The 18624-nt window shown below is 40.3% G+C and overlaps 1 protein-coding gene across 1 annotated transcript in view; it reads left to right on the top strand.

Annotated features, from left to right (window-relative positions):
* LOC124555818 (molybdenum cofactor biosynthesis protein 1-like) overlaps positions 1-18624 on the top strand; it is a 56066-nt gene that overhangs the window by 24734 nt on the left and 12708 nt on the right. Inside the window, exons 5-6 of the mRNA XM_047129886.1 lie at positions 4098-4243; positions 9139-9224. Of these exons, the coding sequence (XP_046985842.1) occupies positions 4098-4243; positions 9139-9224 (232 nt within the window). The remainder of the gene's footprint in view (positions 1-4097; positions 4244-9138; positions 9225-18624) is intronic.

Here is an 18624-nt window from a genome sequence, read left to right as displayed (position 1 = left end):
TGTGGAGGAGACCGCGCCGGCAGTGGTAGAGAGCACTGGGTGCACCCGACTGCAAATTGTTGCTCATGTCGGCACCAATGACTCCTGCCGTCTGGGTTCAGAGGTCATCCTCAGTTCGTTCAGGCGGTTAGCGGAGTTGGTGAAGGCGGAAAGCCTCGCGGGGTGGAATCTGAGCTAGCTATTTGTAGTATCGTTCCCAGAACCGATAGTGATCCTCTGGTTTGGAGCCGAGTGGAAGGCTTAAACCAGGGACTCAGACGATTCTACGGAGATCTGGGGTGCAAATTTCTCGACCTCCGCTATCGGGTGGAGAAATGTAGGGTCCCCCTGAATAGGTCACGCATGCACTACATGCAGGAAGTGGCTACAAGGGTAGCGGAGTATATGTGGAGTGCACATGTGGGTTTTTTAGGTTAGAGAATTCCCTCCCTAGGCCCGACAAGACACCTCCTGAGATGCGGCAAGGTAGGAGTAGACAAAATGCAACAGGGAATAACAATATTAATGTGCTAATAGTAAACTGCAGGAGCGTCTATAGAAAGGTCCCAGAACTGCTCTCATTAATAAGCGGTCACAATGCCCACATAGTACTAGGGACAGAAAGTTGGCTGAAACCAGATGTAAACAGTAATGAAATTCTAAACTCAGATTGGAGTGTATACCGCAGAGACAGGCTGGACAGTGAAGGGGGAGGCATGTTTAAAGCAATAAGAAGTGCAATAGTATCGAAGGAAATTGATGGAGATCCGAAATGTGAAATAATTTGGGTGAAGGTCACGGTTAAAGCAGGCTCAGACATGGTAATGGGATGTCTTTATAGGCCCCCTGGCTCAGCAGCTGTTGTGGCTGAGCACCTGAAGGATAATTTGGAAAATATTTCGAGTAGATTTGCCCAACATGTTATAGTTCTGGGTGGAGATTTTAATTTGCCGGATATAGACTGGGAGACTCAAACTTTCATAACGGGTGGCAGGGACAAAGAATCCAGTGAAATTTTTTAAGAGCTTTATCTGAAAACTACCTTGAGCAGTTAAACAGAGAACCGACTCATGGCGATAACATATTAGACCTTCTAGTGACAAACAGACCTGAACTATTTGAAACAGTTAACGCAGAACAGGGAATCAGTGATCATAAAGCGGTTACTGCATCGATGATTTCAGCCGTAAATAGAAATATTAAAAAGGGTACGAAGATTTTTCTGGTTAGCAAAAGTGACAAAAATCAGATTTCAGAGTACCTGACGGCTCAACACAAAAGTTTTGTTTTAAGTACAGATAGTGTTGAGGATCAGTGGACAAAGTTCAAAACCATCGTACAATATGCGTCAGATGAGTATGTATCAAGCAAGATCGTAAGAGATGGAAAAGAGCCAGCGTGGTACAACAACCGAGTTAGAAAACTGCTGCGGAAGCAAAGGGAACTTCACAGCAAACATAAACATAGCCAATACCTTGCAGACAAACAAAAATTACGCGAAGCGAAATGTAATGTGAGGAGGGCCATGCGAGAGGCGTTAAAAGAATTCAAAAGTAAAGTTCTATGTACTGACTTGGCAGAAAATCCTAAGAAATTTTGCTCCTATGTCAAAGCGGTAGGTGAATCAGAACAAAATGTCCAGACACTCTGTGACCAAAAAGGTACTGAAACAGAGGATGATGGACTAAAGCCGAAATACTAAATGTCTTTTTCCAAAGCTGTTTCACAGAGGAAGACTGCACTGTAGTTCCTTCTCTAGATTGTCGCACAGATGACAAAATGGTAGATATTGAAATAGATGACAGAGGGATAGAGAAACAATTAAAATCACTCAAAAGAGGAAAGGCCGCTGGACCTGATGGGATACCAGTTCAATATTACACAGAGTATGCGAAGGAACTTGCCCCCATTATTGCAGCAGTGTACCGTAGGTCTCTACAAGATCGTAGCGTTCCAAAGAATTGGAAAAGGGCACAGGTCATCCCCGTTTTCAAGAAGGGACGTCGAACATATGTGCAGAACTATAGACCTATATCTCTAACGTCGATCAGTTGTAGAATTTTAGAACATGTATTATGTTCGAGTATTATGACTTTTCTGTAAACTAGAAATCTACTCTGTAGGAATCAGCATGGGTTTCGAAAAAGACGATCGTGTGAAACCCAGCTCGCGCTATTCGTCCACGAGACTCAGAGGGCCTTAGACACGGGTTCCCAGGTAGATGCTGTGTTTCTTGACTTCCGCAAGGCGTTCGATACAGTTCCCCACAATCGTTTAATGAACAATTTAAGAGCATATGGACTGTCAGACCAATTATGTGATTGGATTGAAGAGTTGCTAGATAACAGAATGCAGCATGTCACTCTCAATGGAGAGAAGTCTTCCGAAGTAAGAGTAATTTCAGGTGTACTGCAGGGGAGTGTCGTAGGACTGTTGCTATTCACAATATACATAAATGACATTGTGAATGAAATTGGAAGTTCACTGAGGCTTTTTGCGGATGATGCTGTGGTATATCAAGAGGTTGCAACAATGGTAAATTGTACTGAAATGCAGGATGATCTGCAGCGTATTGATGCATGGTGCAGGGAATGGCAATTGAATCTCAATGTAGACAAGTGTAATGTGCTGCGAATACATAGAAAGAAAGATCCCATATCATTTAGCTACAATATAACAGGTCAGCAATTGGAAGCAGTTAATTCCATAAATTATCTGGGAGTATGCATTAGGAGTGATTTAAAATGGAATGATCATATAAAGTTGATCGTCGGTAAATCAGATGCCAGACTGAGGTTCATTGGAAGAATCCTAAGGAAATGCAATCCGAAAACAAAGGAATTAGGTTACAGTACACTTGTTCGCCCACTGTTTGAATACTGCTCAGCAGTGTGGGATCCGTACCAGATAGGGTTGATAGAAGAGATAGAGAAGATCCAACAGAGAGCAGCATGCTTCGTTATAGGATCATTTAGTAATCATGAAAGCATTACGGAGATGTTAGATAAACTCCAGTGGAAGACTCTGCGGGAGAGACGCTCAGTAGCTCTGTACGGGCTTTTGTTGAAGTTTTGAGAACATACCTTCACCGAGGAGTCAAGCAGTATTATGCTCCCTCCTACGTATATCTCCCGAAGAGACGATGAGAATAAAATGAGAGAGATTAGAGCCCGCACATAGGCATACCAACAAGCCTTCTTTCCACGAACAATACGAGACTGGAATAGAAGGGAGAACTAATAGAGGTACTCAAGGTAGCCTACACCGTCAGGTGGCTTGAGGAGTATGGATGTAGATGTAGATGTAGACCAAAAAATGTTTTTCTTGTAATGAAGACACTAAAGTGGGGGTCAGTCATGCTGTTATTGCTTTTAATGATGGCAACATTGGTAGCGTAAAAGTGCTACAACATATGAGAATTAATTCTGGAGCAAACTGCATCAGAGAATTTGAATGGATGGACAAGGTTTGCAATGGTAAAGCACTGTATGCAGCACAGTTGGCCACTACGGAGTCCAGAAAGAAGAAAACAAGAAAAAACTTAAAAAAGGTCAAGAGGATGATATACAGTATGGTGCAGGGTGCTTCTGAGTGACTAAAAATAAAATGTTAAGCATATATTGAGTTACAGTCTATTAAAACTTTAAAAACTCTTCTTGAAAATTTAGATTTTCTCTTGCATTTTTCCCTAAATCTCAGAAACTACTTCGAGTAGCGAATTAAAATTTTCAGGGAGTAATAACATACGTATTCTGAGTCTTCTGAACTAAAAGAAGAACGTAATATTATGCATAAATAAAATTATTTAGAATAACATACAAAAAAGTACACAAAATTTTAACTGTGTAATTAAAAAATTGCATTTCCAAAAGCAGTGGCTGAAATGGAATTATTGTAAGACTCAGAACATATAGTTTAATGTCCTGTAAAAGTTTCTTGTCAATGGCTACAGTTGTTCCTGAAATACGGGGAAGTTAAGTCACCAAATTTAACATTGTCAGGATAGGGCGTTCAAACTCCCCTTAATGCACATTTTCTCCTTCCTCCACTTGGTGAGCAACACATTTATAGTATTTACACAACAGCAGTAGCTATTTTCTTACAATTTCTTTTTGCAGGCATACCATGTCCCGGGCTTCAAGGGACGTGTGGGATTTATTACCTCAATGAGTGAACACTTGTGTGGCACGTGCAACCGTTTACAGATAACAGCTGATGGCAATTTGGAGGTGTGTCTCTTTGGGTATTCAGAGATATCTCTCAGGTGAGTGATGAAACATAGAATAATCATGTCCAAGTGAAAATTCATGCGAGGAAACCATAAAATTACTAGAAGACTGACAGAGTGATCAGTATTTTACCTTCAGGAGGTGAAATTCCAAAACTTCTTATAGACACATTCGTTCCTCTTGTCCTCACATTAGTCATGGACTCCGAGTGACCTTTGAGACCTTCAGAAACTTATCCCTCTTTCCTCTCTCATGAAGGAACTGATAGTTCCAAATGCTGAGTATAGAATAATACTTTCAAACTGTTTGCCATGCACATTAGGTATGTGGTTGGTATATGGAAGAGATAAACTGCAGTTAAATCCAGCAGGTATGAAATGAGTAATCTTTTCTTGAAGTTTTCAGCTTGCACCCTCCTCCCTCCCAGACATACAAACCAGATACCTCTAGCTAAATAATTTGTGAGTATATATAATTTGCCTCTGTCAACATCATGTTACACTAACCTATTTGTGAGATTAAATTAAAGGAAAGTAATCAGAACTGGAAATTATGTAAAGACATTTTTGGCTATGTCCCTGTGTTGTATTAAAGTTAACACAGTATTTCTGTCCATGTGATGGTAACTATGATTCGCCAGCCACCGTTGCCGAGCGGTTCTAGGTCCTTCAGTCCAGAACTGCGCGACTGCTACGGTCGCAGGTTTGAATCCTGCCTTGGCTCAGATGTTAAGTCCCATAGTGCCCAGAGCCATTTCAACTGTGATTCATGATTATCAGAGTCTATATGTTCCAAATAAAAATTGGAACTTCATGTGTATAAATGTACAAATTATTAGACAATGGGACCAACAACTGACACTTTTAAATTGATGACTAGACTAAGACTTGGCGATAAGTTTGTTTCAGGACATGGTAAGGGGGGTGAGGGGTGGGAAGAATCAGCTCTCTCTTTGTGAGCATACCAGAAATCCTTTATCAACCGAAGGTAAAATAAGATATAAAAATACAGGGTCAAACAATTAATTTAAGTATCTTAAAAACCAAATGACTAATAAAATTGGAAGCTAAGAAAAGTAAGTTCATAGTAAGTAGGGTGAAACACAGGGGGCTGCAACATATTGCCATTGTTGTTTGACTTGTCTATCAAAGAAAAAAGAAATGGATCAAAACAAAATAAAAGTGAGAATGGAAATGTATCAGAAGCAAATTAGAATAAGCAAGGAACATATTCTTTAATTAAAAAAAAAAAAAAAAAAGACATGTGAGGCAGATGTTCCTACAATTTTATGTTCAAAGCACAGCAGCCTGTGAAAGCAAAATATTTATGACATTGAAAAAAGAAAATCAGTGAGTGAAAAGTGTGTGTAGGTGAATTGTGGTGAAAGACTGGATATTGGAACTTCTGTTATGCTGCCCAGTATTAGTTGACTTGGTAGTAAAGGAGCAAGTTTGCAAGGGCGGATAACTGTTTGGCTACGTAAAATAGAGTGGGAGTATGGAAAAGCTAGTCCAAGATAGGATGAAAAAGATAACAGCAACTTAAAAAATGAACCCCATGAACCCCATTCCCATCTAGTGAATGCAGTGGTTGACAATATCTTGTGACATTCACCTATAAGGCTCAAACAATAATTGCTAAATAAAAATACAAAATGTTGACAAGACTGTATCTAAGCTGTCACTCTCTTTTGAAACAAGGGTGTTTAAACCAACAAACACGCAGGAAAGCAGGGACAACTCACACACTAGAGAAGGATGGGCAGTATCATTGAAGGAGTGAGCATGAACCGTGTGGAATATGTGTGGTACAAGTAAAAAAAAAAAAAAAAAAAAAAAAAAAAAAAAAAAAAAAAAGTAATGATAGTAAAATTCCAATCCCGGGAGCGGAAAGACTTACCTTAGGGGGAAAAAGGACAGGTATACACTCGCACACACACACATATCCATCCACACATACAGACACAAGCAGATATATATATGTCTGCTTGTGTCTTTATGTGTGGATGGATATGTGCGTGTGTGCGAGTGTATACCTGTCCTTTTTTCCCCTTAAGGTAAGTCTTTCCACTCCCGGGATTGGAATGACTCCTTACCCTCTCCCTTAAAACCCACTTCCTTTCGTCTTCCCCTCTCCTTCCCTCTTTCCTGATGAGGCAACAGTTTGTTGCGAAAGCTTGAATTTTGTGTGTATGTTTGTGTTTGTTTGTGTGTCTATCGACCTGCCAGCGCTTTTGTTTGGTAAGTCACCTCATCTTTATTTTTATATATAGAAGTTTATTATTTTATTTACCGGTCTTGCAGTTTCCTTGATTTCTTGCAAAGTACAGTACAATGAAAACCTACCATATTGCATAACAAGTAGATGAGTATAAACTTCAGAATAGCATCATCGCCATTAAATGACCTATGTTTTCTTTACTAACAAGAGAAGGGACAGAAGCAATAAACACAAAATCAGAACTGCTTTTGCTTGATTACAGCAGGGACAATAATTTTTAACATCTACATTTACAACAGATCATATTTACAAAATGTTTTCGAAATTTGCTCTGTTTGCTCAAATGAAAGTATTGCACTGCTCAATCATTCATTTACACTCAACCCCGACTGCTGCACATGCTGTGGGGTGTGTCATCTGGTTATGTCATATGTTCAGTGTTTCTCACCAATTTTTGGGGTATTTTGAAATGTACAAAAAGGAAAATAAAGAAAGTTATCACATTTTGCTGCACATTACCTGCGTCACAGAAAAATAATGTATACAAATCTTCTCAGATTTGCCACTGAATAACTTTGTCCAAGCCTCACAATATTTCACCAACACAACTGTTCATCATCTTCAGGTAGTGGTGGGTCCTGTCATCACTGCTGCAAGATGTGGCTGGTGATATTCGCACAGCAGAATTGAAATTTGTCAGGCTAGAAGCAGGAGCACGAATGTGTGGACAGGCACTCCCAGTTGGATGTGAATGCCATTCATAGTAGCCTTCTGCTTATGTGTTGTGGGCAATGACTGCACTTCTGGACACTCGTGTGGTTAAAAGCTGAATTAACTCTCTGCAAGGTGCTGCATCAGGTCATACATCGGAGGATCTGGTTTCTACTGTTTTAATTTCATGGCAGTCAGTGCTGGATTCTGGGCAGTGCTTAGTCAAAATTCCATATTCCTGTTGGTAAGATTGCCCACCGTATGGATACATGCCTCATTCTTAAAAACACAGTCCTAGAGTGATGATGCTGAGGATAAAATTTCAGTCCTCTTGGGAAACGTGTGGTGCCCTGTATTCAGGCAGTGCTCTGCTACCATTAATTTACTGGGTGGCATTTTTGTCAGCGCTGTTGAACACAGTGTTCTTGCACAATGTGAGGTGTCTGCCCTATATAAGGTTTCCCATAATGGCATCAGATCTTATATATGATCTGTGTTTTCTAAGGTCAAGATTGTCTTTAACTGAACACAAACAATTCCTTAGTTTTGCTGGTAGACGAAAAACACACTTGATTCTGTTTCTCTTAGCGATTCTTTTAATTTTGAAAACATGCCACTGAAATATGGCAAGAAAGCCATTTGCAGTGCTTGTCTAAGTATCTTCATTTACATCCCTACACTGAACTTGCTTTGCTCAGAACACATTGCAAATCTGTTTACAAGAATAAACATTCTGCTGGAACACTGTTCTTAGGTGTTACAGTTCACCAGGCAGACTGTCGGTATCTGAAATCACGTGTGCTCTATGTGCCAGGGAGTGTAAGACACTACCACATTGTGCAGGGTAACGGCAACTTTTGGACCTCAAATATAACTCTGCGTGTATCAGTTTGCAGTAGAGACTAAGCCCCAGTGCTATGTCAGCTTTTCTTCTAACCGTGACATCCAGGAATGGTAAGCTGCTATCTTTTTGTACTTCCACAGTGAACTGAATATTCAGATGGAGCGAGTGCAAATGCTGCAGGGACATAGGTAGTGTCTGTATTATGTGGGCCACACCACAAATGTCTCTTCAGCAATCTGCCAGAAGGAGGAATGTTGGATATTTACTAAGGGAAATAGAGGATCTCCCATGGGAACACTGTCCACTTGATTAAAGTAGTTGGTGTTACATAAGAAATAGGATGAGGTATGCACATGTTTAAACAGCATCACAATTTCTTTCTCAAACTTGCTGCTAATAACCTCTAATGAGGGCTGCAGGGGCACTTTTGTAAGTAATGATATAACATTTGAGCTAACTAAAAGATCTGAAAGTTCTAGTTTAAGCATCTTCAGGTATTCTATGAAATCCTCTGAATTCTAAATATGATGGTCATAGTCATCCACATGATAAATTTCAAAGCTGTCACGTGGAAATTGCCAGTTGCATCTTGCAGCAGTGATGGTGGAAATCACCACCACCTGAAGATGCCAAAACGTTGTGTCACTGAAATATTGAGGGAGGGACTTGCATAATGTTATCTGGTGGGGAACCCAAAGTGTTTTTGCAACAGATCTATTAAGCAAGCCTGAAAAGTCACATATACTCCAAGCAGTAAGTACCTGTTATAAAATGGTCACATTAGTGAGCTTGGCAATTAATTAAGAGTTTATCAATAAATTTGGCTTCATTTTGCAAGAAATTGTGCTGTGTTCCAGTACTCCCTCTTCAACAAAACTAATGTCAGTTTCTGCTCCACCTCTTCAGCCCGAGATCCTATGTATACTCTTGAGCATTTGTGTAAGATACCTGTTTATTTATAAAAATAAAAGTAACTTCTATCATGACTTTCCCATTCTTGTCCAGTGGGTTTGTTATCCTGCTGTTGCCTACTGCAGACTACAAGATTACTGTTGAAGATTTCTGCAAAGTTTTTCTTCCTTTTTAGTGTACCAACATTTCACTGTGTGGTAATTGCCTGGTACTGTTTAACGGGTGTTTTAACTGTTGTTTCAGAGATGCAATACGAAGCAAATGCAGTGAGGATGACTTGCTTGCCATGATTGGGGCAGCAGTGAGAAGAAAGAAGAAACAACATGGAGGTAAGATACATTACAGCAAATGTAACTCTGTAGATAGAAAGAAAATTTCTGCTTAACAAGTCATAGCAAACATAAGAGCAAAATAGAATGAAAAGCAACAGTGATAGAACCTGTGTTTTTTGTGTAAACTTGGATTTAATTTTTTATTTAGTATTCATTCTGATTAATGCCCATTGGTCAACAGTATATTTCAGCCCTAGAATTTGGTTCTGCAAGGTCCACCAGATAACCATATATGGCTGTTGTAACTCCTTTATTGGACTTCAGAAGTTTTCCAGCAACAAATCTTTTTTTTTTCTTTCTTTCTTTCTTCTTTTTTCTTTTTAAAAAAAAAGCCAAAATGCAGAAAACATCATAAAGCAAACACTCACAGAAAAGCATCAGTGTCCTTGAAACAATGGAAACTCCAGTAGGAATATCAACAATGTTGGAAAAGACAGATTACTACTTACTGATGAAGGCTGTGGCTGAAAGCTTTATGTAAGTGTCTTTTAATTCTTCCCATCTGCAGCCTAAGGTATCTTCTTTATGGTAAGTAACAGTCTGTCTTTTCCTTCATTATTCATTAGTGTTCTTTTTTTTTATTGCTGTTTAGCAAGCATCGTGTGGTATATAAGGGATGTGAATAGCGTCAGATGTTGAATCATCACTCTGGAGGATATGAAGGTGCTGCATATTGGTGTGAGACAGCATTATCTGATGAGAGTTTGAAAGAAACCTCATTGTGGATGTCCATTTGGTCCCCTGGTTAAACCTTGCAACATCTGTATTTTTGGAGTATTTGGATCTGACAGTGGCCTGATGTTGGAAAGTAAGGGCTTACTCATCATCAGTGTTCCAGTTGACTACATCAGACCACTACAAGGGAGCATCACTGTGTAGTGTACTGAGTACATTGTAACCTGTTCACGTCTGTGACTGCCATTTGAGAACAAGTACAGTAAACTCTCGTGCAGCTACACTTTTGGCTAGCTAGATTGACACTTGACAAGTTTCAATTTGCGTGCACCTGGAGCCAAGCATTTGCTGGTGTTTTTTGGCAATCTACTGCTAATCAGTGCACTGGTGCGTGTCAAAAGTCCAAGTATCGTCAATTCGTGCGTGTGTTGGTTGAAGCTCTAGTGCGTTTCTTATTCGTATTGCATGGTTTCATGCCACTGCCATCTATTGGAACTCCTTGGAAGTACAGTACATACAGTATTGTTCTATGGAGTGCAACGTAGGCCTGTCGAAACTGACAATTAGAGTGCGCCGCCTAACTCTTTCCGCTTGTTGTCGGTACATCAAAGCTGAGTGTTTAACAGTGAACGTACAACACCCTGTTGTGTTGCCATGTGGGCTTGGGTAGAACAGAGGAAATGGCATAGATGTATCGAATGCTTTCATTTGATGGCTGCCACAGCCTGGTTTCAAAAATCAAAAGTTTGTCTAGTGCATCTCGAGTGTTGTCAAGTTGTGCATTTGTGTGTTTCTGATTTGAGGTTTTGTGCTCCCACTATGTGCCTTAAAGTGTCCAGAGATAAAAGGGGCCAAAAACCATAAAGGACTCAGTTGAGTGTCTGTAAAAAGAACACTGAACGTGACTACGGGCACGTAACATAAAATGAATGTGATCTTGTTGGAAAAAGAGCATCACACTTTGCAGAGAATTGATGCTGGTGAGCCACCCACAAAAGTTGCTGCAGAGTAGGAGTACAATTACTGATCGGAAGACAAATCGATCAGGAATTGAAAAATTTTTGTTCCATCCAAGCATTGGGCAGCGCAGTGAAATCTTGAAAAACAATGAGAAAAGGTGCACATCCTCAGTTAGAAGAGGCATTATTTTTGTGGCACGAATAAATAAGAGCCAAAGGTGTGTCAGTTTCAGGTCCTCTAATTTGTCAAAATGAGCTAATGAGCTGATAGAAGGAAAGATGCAAGAATTCCTCGGAAGTAATGGCTGGCAGGATCATTTCAAGAAGCAGCATGGCATCCATGAAATTGCCATCAGTGCCAAATCATTATCTGGGGATGAAGCTGCTATGCTGATTTTAAGAAGAAACTGCACACAATCATTGACAAAGGAGGTTATACTGACAATCAACTTTACAAATGTGATGAAACTGGGTTGAATTACAAAATGCTGCCAACGAAAACCCTTGCCTCTAAAGAAGAAGAAATGGCTTCCAGATACAAAAAAATCAAAGAAAGATTTACTGTCCTCACTTGCAGTAATGCCACTGGCAATCATAAACTGTGTCTTACTTTAATTGGCAAATCCAAAACACCAAGAGCATTTAGACACCAACCAACCAGCTTTCCCACTGAGGTACATGAATCAGTCTTAAGGCATGTATGAACAGTGCCGTGCCATCTTCAGAGAGTGGTTCCAGGCAGAGTTTGTTTCAGCTGTAGTAAATTACATGGAAGGAAAAGGACTTCCTTGAAAAGCGCTACTTCTTGTGGACAATGCTCCTTCTCACCCAGGTGATCTGCAAGATGGGGATATCAAAGTTGTATTTCTTCCACAAAATGTCACATCTCTATGTCAACCGATGGATCAAGGTATTCTTGAGGCGATGGAAAAACATTACAGACACAAGATGCTGGAATACTTAATAGGTGTGATTGATGCTGCAGATGATTTTGTGGAAGCTCTTAAAAAAATTGATGTTTTAAGTGTCATTCATTGATTGCTGAAGCTTGGAATCTAATTCCTCCAGTTCCTCTTGTTAGGTCTTGGAAAAAACTCTTAGATCGTAAGGCAACCTAAGTGGTGGGAAGGAGGAGACAACACCGAAACTCAAGCTGACATAATTTTGGTGAATTTACTGGAGAAGCTGGTTGTAAAGACACACACTTCGAAGACATTGAAGAGTGGATGGAAAATGGCATTTTTTCATGTGACTGAGGATGAAATCGTCCAAATTGTGACCGATCATAAAGCGTTAGAAGACTATGTTTCTGATGATGAATCAGAGAAAAATATTCCTCACACATTCTGTTACGAAGTGATCCAAACTGCCCTGGAGTACATCAGCCAACAGGAGGAGACGATTTATCCTGAAATAGTTTGATTTCAACGTTGGAGATGTATTGTTGCAGCAATAGTTTCTCAAGCAAAAAAAAAAAAGAAAAAAAGGCATTCGTGACTTCGTTACCAAAAAATAAACTCTAATGAAGCATCCTAGAACTTCTATGTCCATAACTTAAAAAGTTTTTTTTTTTTTTTTTTTCTTGAAAGTTCCTCTGGACAGACTTTTCGTTCCTTTGAGTAATCTCTAGATTTGTTTCATAATTTTGTTCAGTAGTTTATTTTTTATTCAAAAGAGTAGATAATAAAATTAAAACTCCTGTTTTTTCCTGCTGCCAAATAAGGGAGATTTTTTCTGTAAGAATCCAAAATAAACGAGCTTTGTTATACAGCATTTAAAAACTTTGAGTTTTCAATCATAGTTTGGTGCCTTTTTAACATGTCAACACAATTTTTTCAGTAAAAAAGTGTAGGGTTATTTGCAACCATATCAGTAATGTTTTACATACCCTACGCACGTTTTACGATCGTATTTCGCAATATTGACGCAATTTGGAGTGTTCACATGTGAAAACAGGGGGACTTTGATTTATCTGGAATTTTCGTTATCGGAACTGACCACCGTCCTGATCATTTCGGATAAACAGGAGTTCACTGTAATAGTCTCCTTGCAACATGCTGTGTCATACAGCTAGGAGCAGCCAGACTATGGAATTGCCGTCCTGCGCATAGGCTGCCATTAACACCCAAGCAAATGACTGCATGTGAAGTGGTGCCATGATCAAGAAGTACGGACTGCTAATGAATGGCGTCACATTATGTTCACTGATGAGTCCCAGTCCTGCACTGCTCCAAATGACTATCGTGGAGAAGTTTGACAGTGACCCGGGGAGATGGGGAGAGGTCCCATTCTTCCACATTTTGGGGGGGGGGGGGGGGTGGGTCACAAAGGAGTCCCATGGTGTGGGGAGCCATTGGGTATGACTTCAGGTCACGGCTTGTAATGGCCATGGGAACTCTGATGGTACAGCAGTGTGTAATAGTATTGTGGTGCTATTTTTCAACAGGCCGGTGCTTGTCCACATGTAGTATGTGTCTCTTTAAATTGTCTGTGTGATGTTGATATACTCCTGTGGCCAGCAAAATCCCCATATCTGTCCCCGATATAACATTATGGGACCAACATGGACGTCAACTCCATCCCACTGCCTGTATCCATGATTGCAATGTCCAGTTACAACAGTTGTGGATCACCTTTCTCAGGAGGGTATGCAGCAGCTTTACGACATCCTCCCGCACTGTCCAGGCCAGACAGGGTGCATTGCTGTATTGATAAGTGGGCTCAAACTGATAAGTTCTGTGTAAATTTGACTCTGTTTTGTTATCACTGAAATAACATCACATACCCTCTAAATTAGCTATGTTTCAATTTGTTTTCTCCCCACCTTCTGAGTGTCTCACTTTTTTTCAAGCAGTGTAATTTAAGACAGACATAAGAATATGAAAATGGGATGGCATATCACATTGCTATTCAACTATGCCCCTAAGAAAATTGTAAGATAATGGAGAAGAGCAGGTGCACTATTACACTGACTAGAACGTAAACTTAAAGATAGAATTATATTGTGTAACCTATACCGATGACATAATACTAATTGACAAAGACATCACTGATATGCTAAAGCAATTTGAAATATTAAGGGAGCAAGCTAGGAAAATTGGACTACTAATTTCACCTGGAGAAAAAATTCTTGGCTGATACCAAAATGGCACTGGGTGAACTTATATAGGCAATGACATAGTATTCGGTGTTAAATAGTTTAAATAATTTGGTGAAAAAGACCACTGAACATCATAATGAAAAGAAGGCCATAGAATCCAGACTTCAGAAAGTACAAACTGTCTCTCAGTTAACTAAAAGTATTTTTCCTGGAACTCTAAAATCTAACATTGTACAACAGTGATCAAATTAGAATTTCTTTATGCATGAGAGAGACTCTTTGTCCAACACAAGACATGAAAACAGCAAACTGAATTAGAAGAATGTAAAATTGTAGTAAAAATCTTAGGTCCAAGAATAAAGGATGGGATACATCACACAGAACCCAGTGTGAAATCTCCAGGCAAATTCCTAAAAGCTCTTGTTACAATGTGTCTCCAAGGAATCCAACTTGTGGGACATACAGAAAGAATGTATCCAAACAGGCAGCTCATTGGATTCCCACATACTTGAAAAATATGATCCTACTGATGAAAACAAACAGGAAGAGACCTTAAGAAATTGGAATCACCACATTTACAGTATTCTGATGTAGTGATGAGTCACACAGAGTGCAGTTTCGCAGTAGCTTGATCGATGCTTGTACTTGTGTATGTAGTATATGCAAGTGTGTACAGCGTCTCTTCTGGTGTACTCACAATATGCTAATTTAGTGGCCGAGCAGTAAACCGGATCCCTACTCGGTTCCAGTGTGCTGTGCTAATTATTCTTCTTCACTTGACATTTATGCTTGGAGCTGCAAGAGAGGCCATTTTCCAGATAATGCCACAAAAACAACAAATTCTCAGATATCAGTTTAACTTACACGCTTCAACATCATAGACAACATTTCACATTAATATGTTGCAGAACACTAGATTAGTGTTAAAATTGCCAGAGTAAACATTGTTCTCCATGTGACAGATTGTCAAAAGATGTCCAAAATCGATAAATTTTATATCTCTGCACAGAGAAGCAGCTGGTTGCTCATTGTCATCTGTGGTGCTAATCAATGGGTCGAGCTCGTTGCTGGCACAGCGCCACCTCAGAGTAAGTGGCCCCTCATCCCAGCAGGTGTCGATGTTTAAACACCCGTATAGTTCCCAAGACTTACTGCGTCTGTGGATAACTCCATCTCTGCACAGAACTTCCCACATTTCCCACACAGTGGGCCCTCGTGTCTCTTACACACAATAAATCTTCAAACTTATTTCATTGGCTAAGTTAAATTTCGAGTGTGATGTGCTATTTCGTAAAAAATAGCAAAAGGTAGACATGGATGTTATTGTGACTCTTTCCTAAGGCAACATTTGTGTATTACACTTGTAGAAGTGCACTGCAACATAAAACAGTAGACCGTAAGTTCAAACAATGGAAACTCCAGGTTGGAATATCAGCAGTGTAGGAAAAGATAGAGTGCTAATTACCATAAAGATGGCACGTTAAAATGCAGACAGGCACAGTTAAGACACTTACACATAAGCTTTTGGCCACAACCTTCATCAGAAAAAGAAATAGAAATACACACCATTCATTCACACAAGCAAGCACACCTCACACACACATGACCGCCAACTCCGACAGCTCAGACCAGAATGCTAGTCTGTAAGTTTGCTACACAATAAAATAATTATTCTGAGCTACAAGAAAAATGGATTCAAAGAACTAAACAGCTTGAAGAAAAAAAAGGGAAGCTCCCTGAAGCAACGTAGTTTCACGAGTGTGCATACCAGTGGTAAATTATGAGAGTCGCAACTCTCTGAAATGGATACAAAGGCCACCAGATTGCATTAGCTTTGTTTGTGTCTCGGATTGTTACCAAGAATGGTAGGAGCTATAAGAGATGTGAAGAGTGTAAGATGTTGAGTGATCCCTGTGAAGGACACAGATGCCCTGTACTTCTGTGAGTCAGCATTATCAGCACGCAACAAAATTTGAAGGGGCCTAATTGGGTGTCTCCATTTGCCAGGCTGATTGAATTATGCAATATGCAGATTTGTGAGTCATTCAGATGTGGTAGTGGCCCCATGTTGGACTGCTTGGGAACGTAAGGGTGGTGTGCTTGTCAGCAAGCTTCCGGTTTACCGTGTCTGACGAGCCCATGGGAGAATTGCTGTAATGTACGCCGAGCACATAGTAACCCTTTCACACCTGCACCTGTCATGTGACCAGCAGTGAGACATTCTGCAAGACCCGCGATGACAGTTGTCAGTGAGTATGACAACGACATAGGGAGAGGGCGTGTGGGGCAGCATCGGATATGACTTCAGGTCACTCTGACAGCACAGCAGTATGTCATGGACATCCTACATCCTCATTTGCTACCTCCATGTCCAACGGAGTTACAAGAGACAGACCAGTGAAAACATATCCAGTTGTTGACTCACAAAACGGTTTTGAGCTGTGACGCATGTAGTCTTAAGTGAATCATTCATACAAAAAGAAAAGAAGAAGAAGCTAAAGTCAGAATGTGAAAAAATTGGAGAATGGAATAGATATTTGAAAACTTCACACTTGAAACTCCCAGTTTTCCTATTGTGAAAGTGCCTTTGTGACCATATGCATTTCACTGACAATAAACTTTTTTTTTCCCCCTGGGTCTTGGCTCCATATTTTTTCATCCAGTTGAGTCAGAATACTTGCATTGTATTTGTGAGGTATTGTTTCAGTCTTGCAAGCTAATCTAAAATAGAAATCCCTTTTGCATCCTAGAAAACAATGACCACTCTTTCTCTCCGATTAAGTCACCTTGGCTATTTTTGTGCAACTGCTGTTTCATTTCATCCACGGGAACAGATTGGTGCATAGAATCAGTTGTGTGTCAGATTGTCCCAAATTGTTTTTCACATTAGTTTGTAGTCAGGCTTCAACAGACATGCCACTCACTTTCTGGTATGGCCACGGCATCAAATGTTTTGCTCATCTTTTTAATTACTGATCTTGCAATATCACACTGTGTTCTTTCTCAGCATTTTCATATTTGATTGTAATTCTAGGAAGTTGTTCATGAGTCATCTTACAGAGACATATGCTACATATGAATTCAGCCACCCATTCCTTAACTGTTGACTATGAAGGAACTCCCCCCATGAACCATGGACCTTGCCATTGGTGGGGAGGCTTGCGTGCCTCAGCGAGACAGATGGCCGTACCGTAGGTGCAACCACAACGGAGGGGTATCTGTTGAGAGGCCAGACAAACATGTGGTTCCTGAAGAGGGGCAGCAGCCTTTTCAGTAGTTGCAGGGGCAACAGTCTGGATGATTGACTGATCTGGCCTTGTAACATTAACCAAAACGGCCTTGCTGTGCTGGTACTGCGAACGGCTGAAAGCAAGGGGAAACTACAGCCGTAATTTTTCCCGAGTACATGCAGCTCTACAACTTGACTAGAAGAAGAGATCGGTTGGTAGGACATGTTTTGAGGCATCAAGGGATCACAAATTTAGCATTGGAGGGCAGCGTGGAGGGTAAAAATCGTAGAGGGAGACCAAGAGATGAATACACTAAGCAGATTCAGAAGGATGTAGGTTGCAGTAGGTACTGGGAGATGAAGAAGCTTGCACAGGATAGAGTAGCATGGAGAGCTGCATCAAACCAGTCTCAGGACTGAAGACCACAACAACAACAACATGAAGGAACTGACTCCTAATAAGTAAGATGATGCCTGTAGAAAAGTACAACAAAACAGTAATCTCAAAAAAGGACAGGATAGACAGTACATTCTGTAGGACATATTAAAAGTGATTGGTAAAAGAGACTTGGTGTGTTAAATGCAGCTTTTGGTTACATGATAATTGAATTGGATAGATAAACAATCTACTTGCTAAGTGGCGGCAGAACACACACATAAAAGAAGATTATAATTAGGCAAGCTTTCAGAGCCAGTAGCTCATTCTTCAGGCAGAAGGGTTGAAGTGGAAGGAAGAGGGGTGAAGGATAGGTCTAGGAAAAATTGTAGATTTTGAGAAAGTTACCCAGAACTGCAGATCAGGGGAGACTTTCCAGATGGGATGAGAAGGAAAGACTGATTCCACATCTACATACATACTCCACTAGCCACCATATGGTGCATGGCAGAAGGTACCCTGTCTCACTACAATTGTCTGAATAAAATTACTTGATAGTTGACATCAATCACTTGCCGCAACAATGTTGCCACATTGGCTACCAGCTACCGTTTGGTTACAGGTGACAACAAACAAGCGGCTCACTTCACAAATTATGTTAAACGTTTAACACAGAGCAATTTTTCTAGTGGCTGGTGCAAGGTATGTCAGAAATGTTGGATACTCTGTCGACTATTGATTTAAAGTGACCAGTGACTGAACTGGGGAAGACGACCCGTTTTGTATCCCTGACTGTAAACTTGTGTCCTAACCCAGCCGAGAAAATTGTGGTCAACAGTCTGCAGCAGTACTAATATCATGATCGCTTTGTTCATGGCGATTAAAGCTAACGCTTAAGGGTAAACTCAAGACAACAAAAACTCAATTTCAGGGCTGAAAGCAAATTAAAATTTCTCCGTTTCATTTGTTACCTGTAACTATCCTTACTCTAGCTGCACATGCTGCCATGTTAGAAACAAGTGAACAGTCCATGTGGGCACTTGTTCGTGGATTATAGA

The sequence above is a fragment of the Schistocerca americana genome, chromosome X (genome assembly GCF_021461395.2).
Source record: "Schistocerca americana isolate TAMUIC-IGC-003095 chromosome X, iqSchAmer2.1, whole genome shotgun sequence".
In the NCBI taxonomy this organism is placed as follows: Eukaryota; Metazoa; Arthropoda; class Insecta; order Orthoptera; family Acrididae; genus Schistocerca; species Schistocerca americana.
This window is presented reverse-complemented; position numbering and strand designations above follow the sequence as displayed.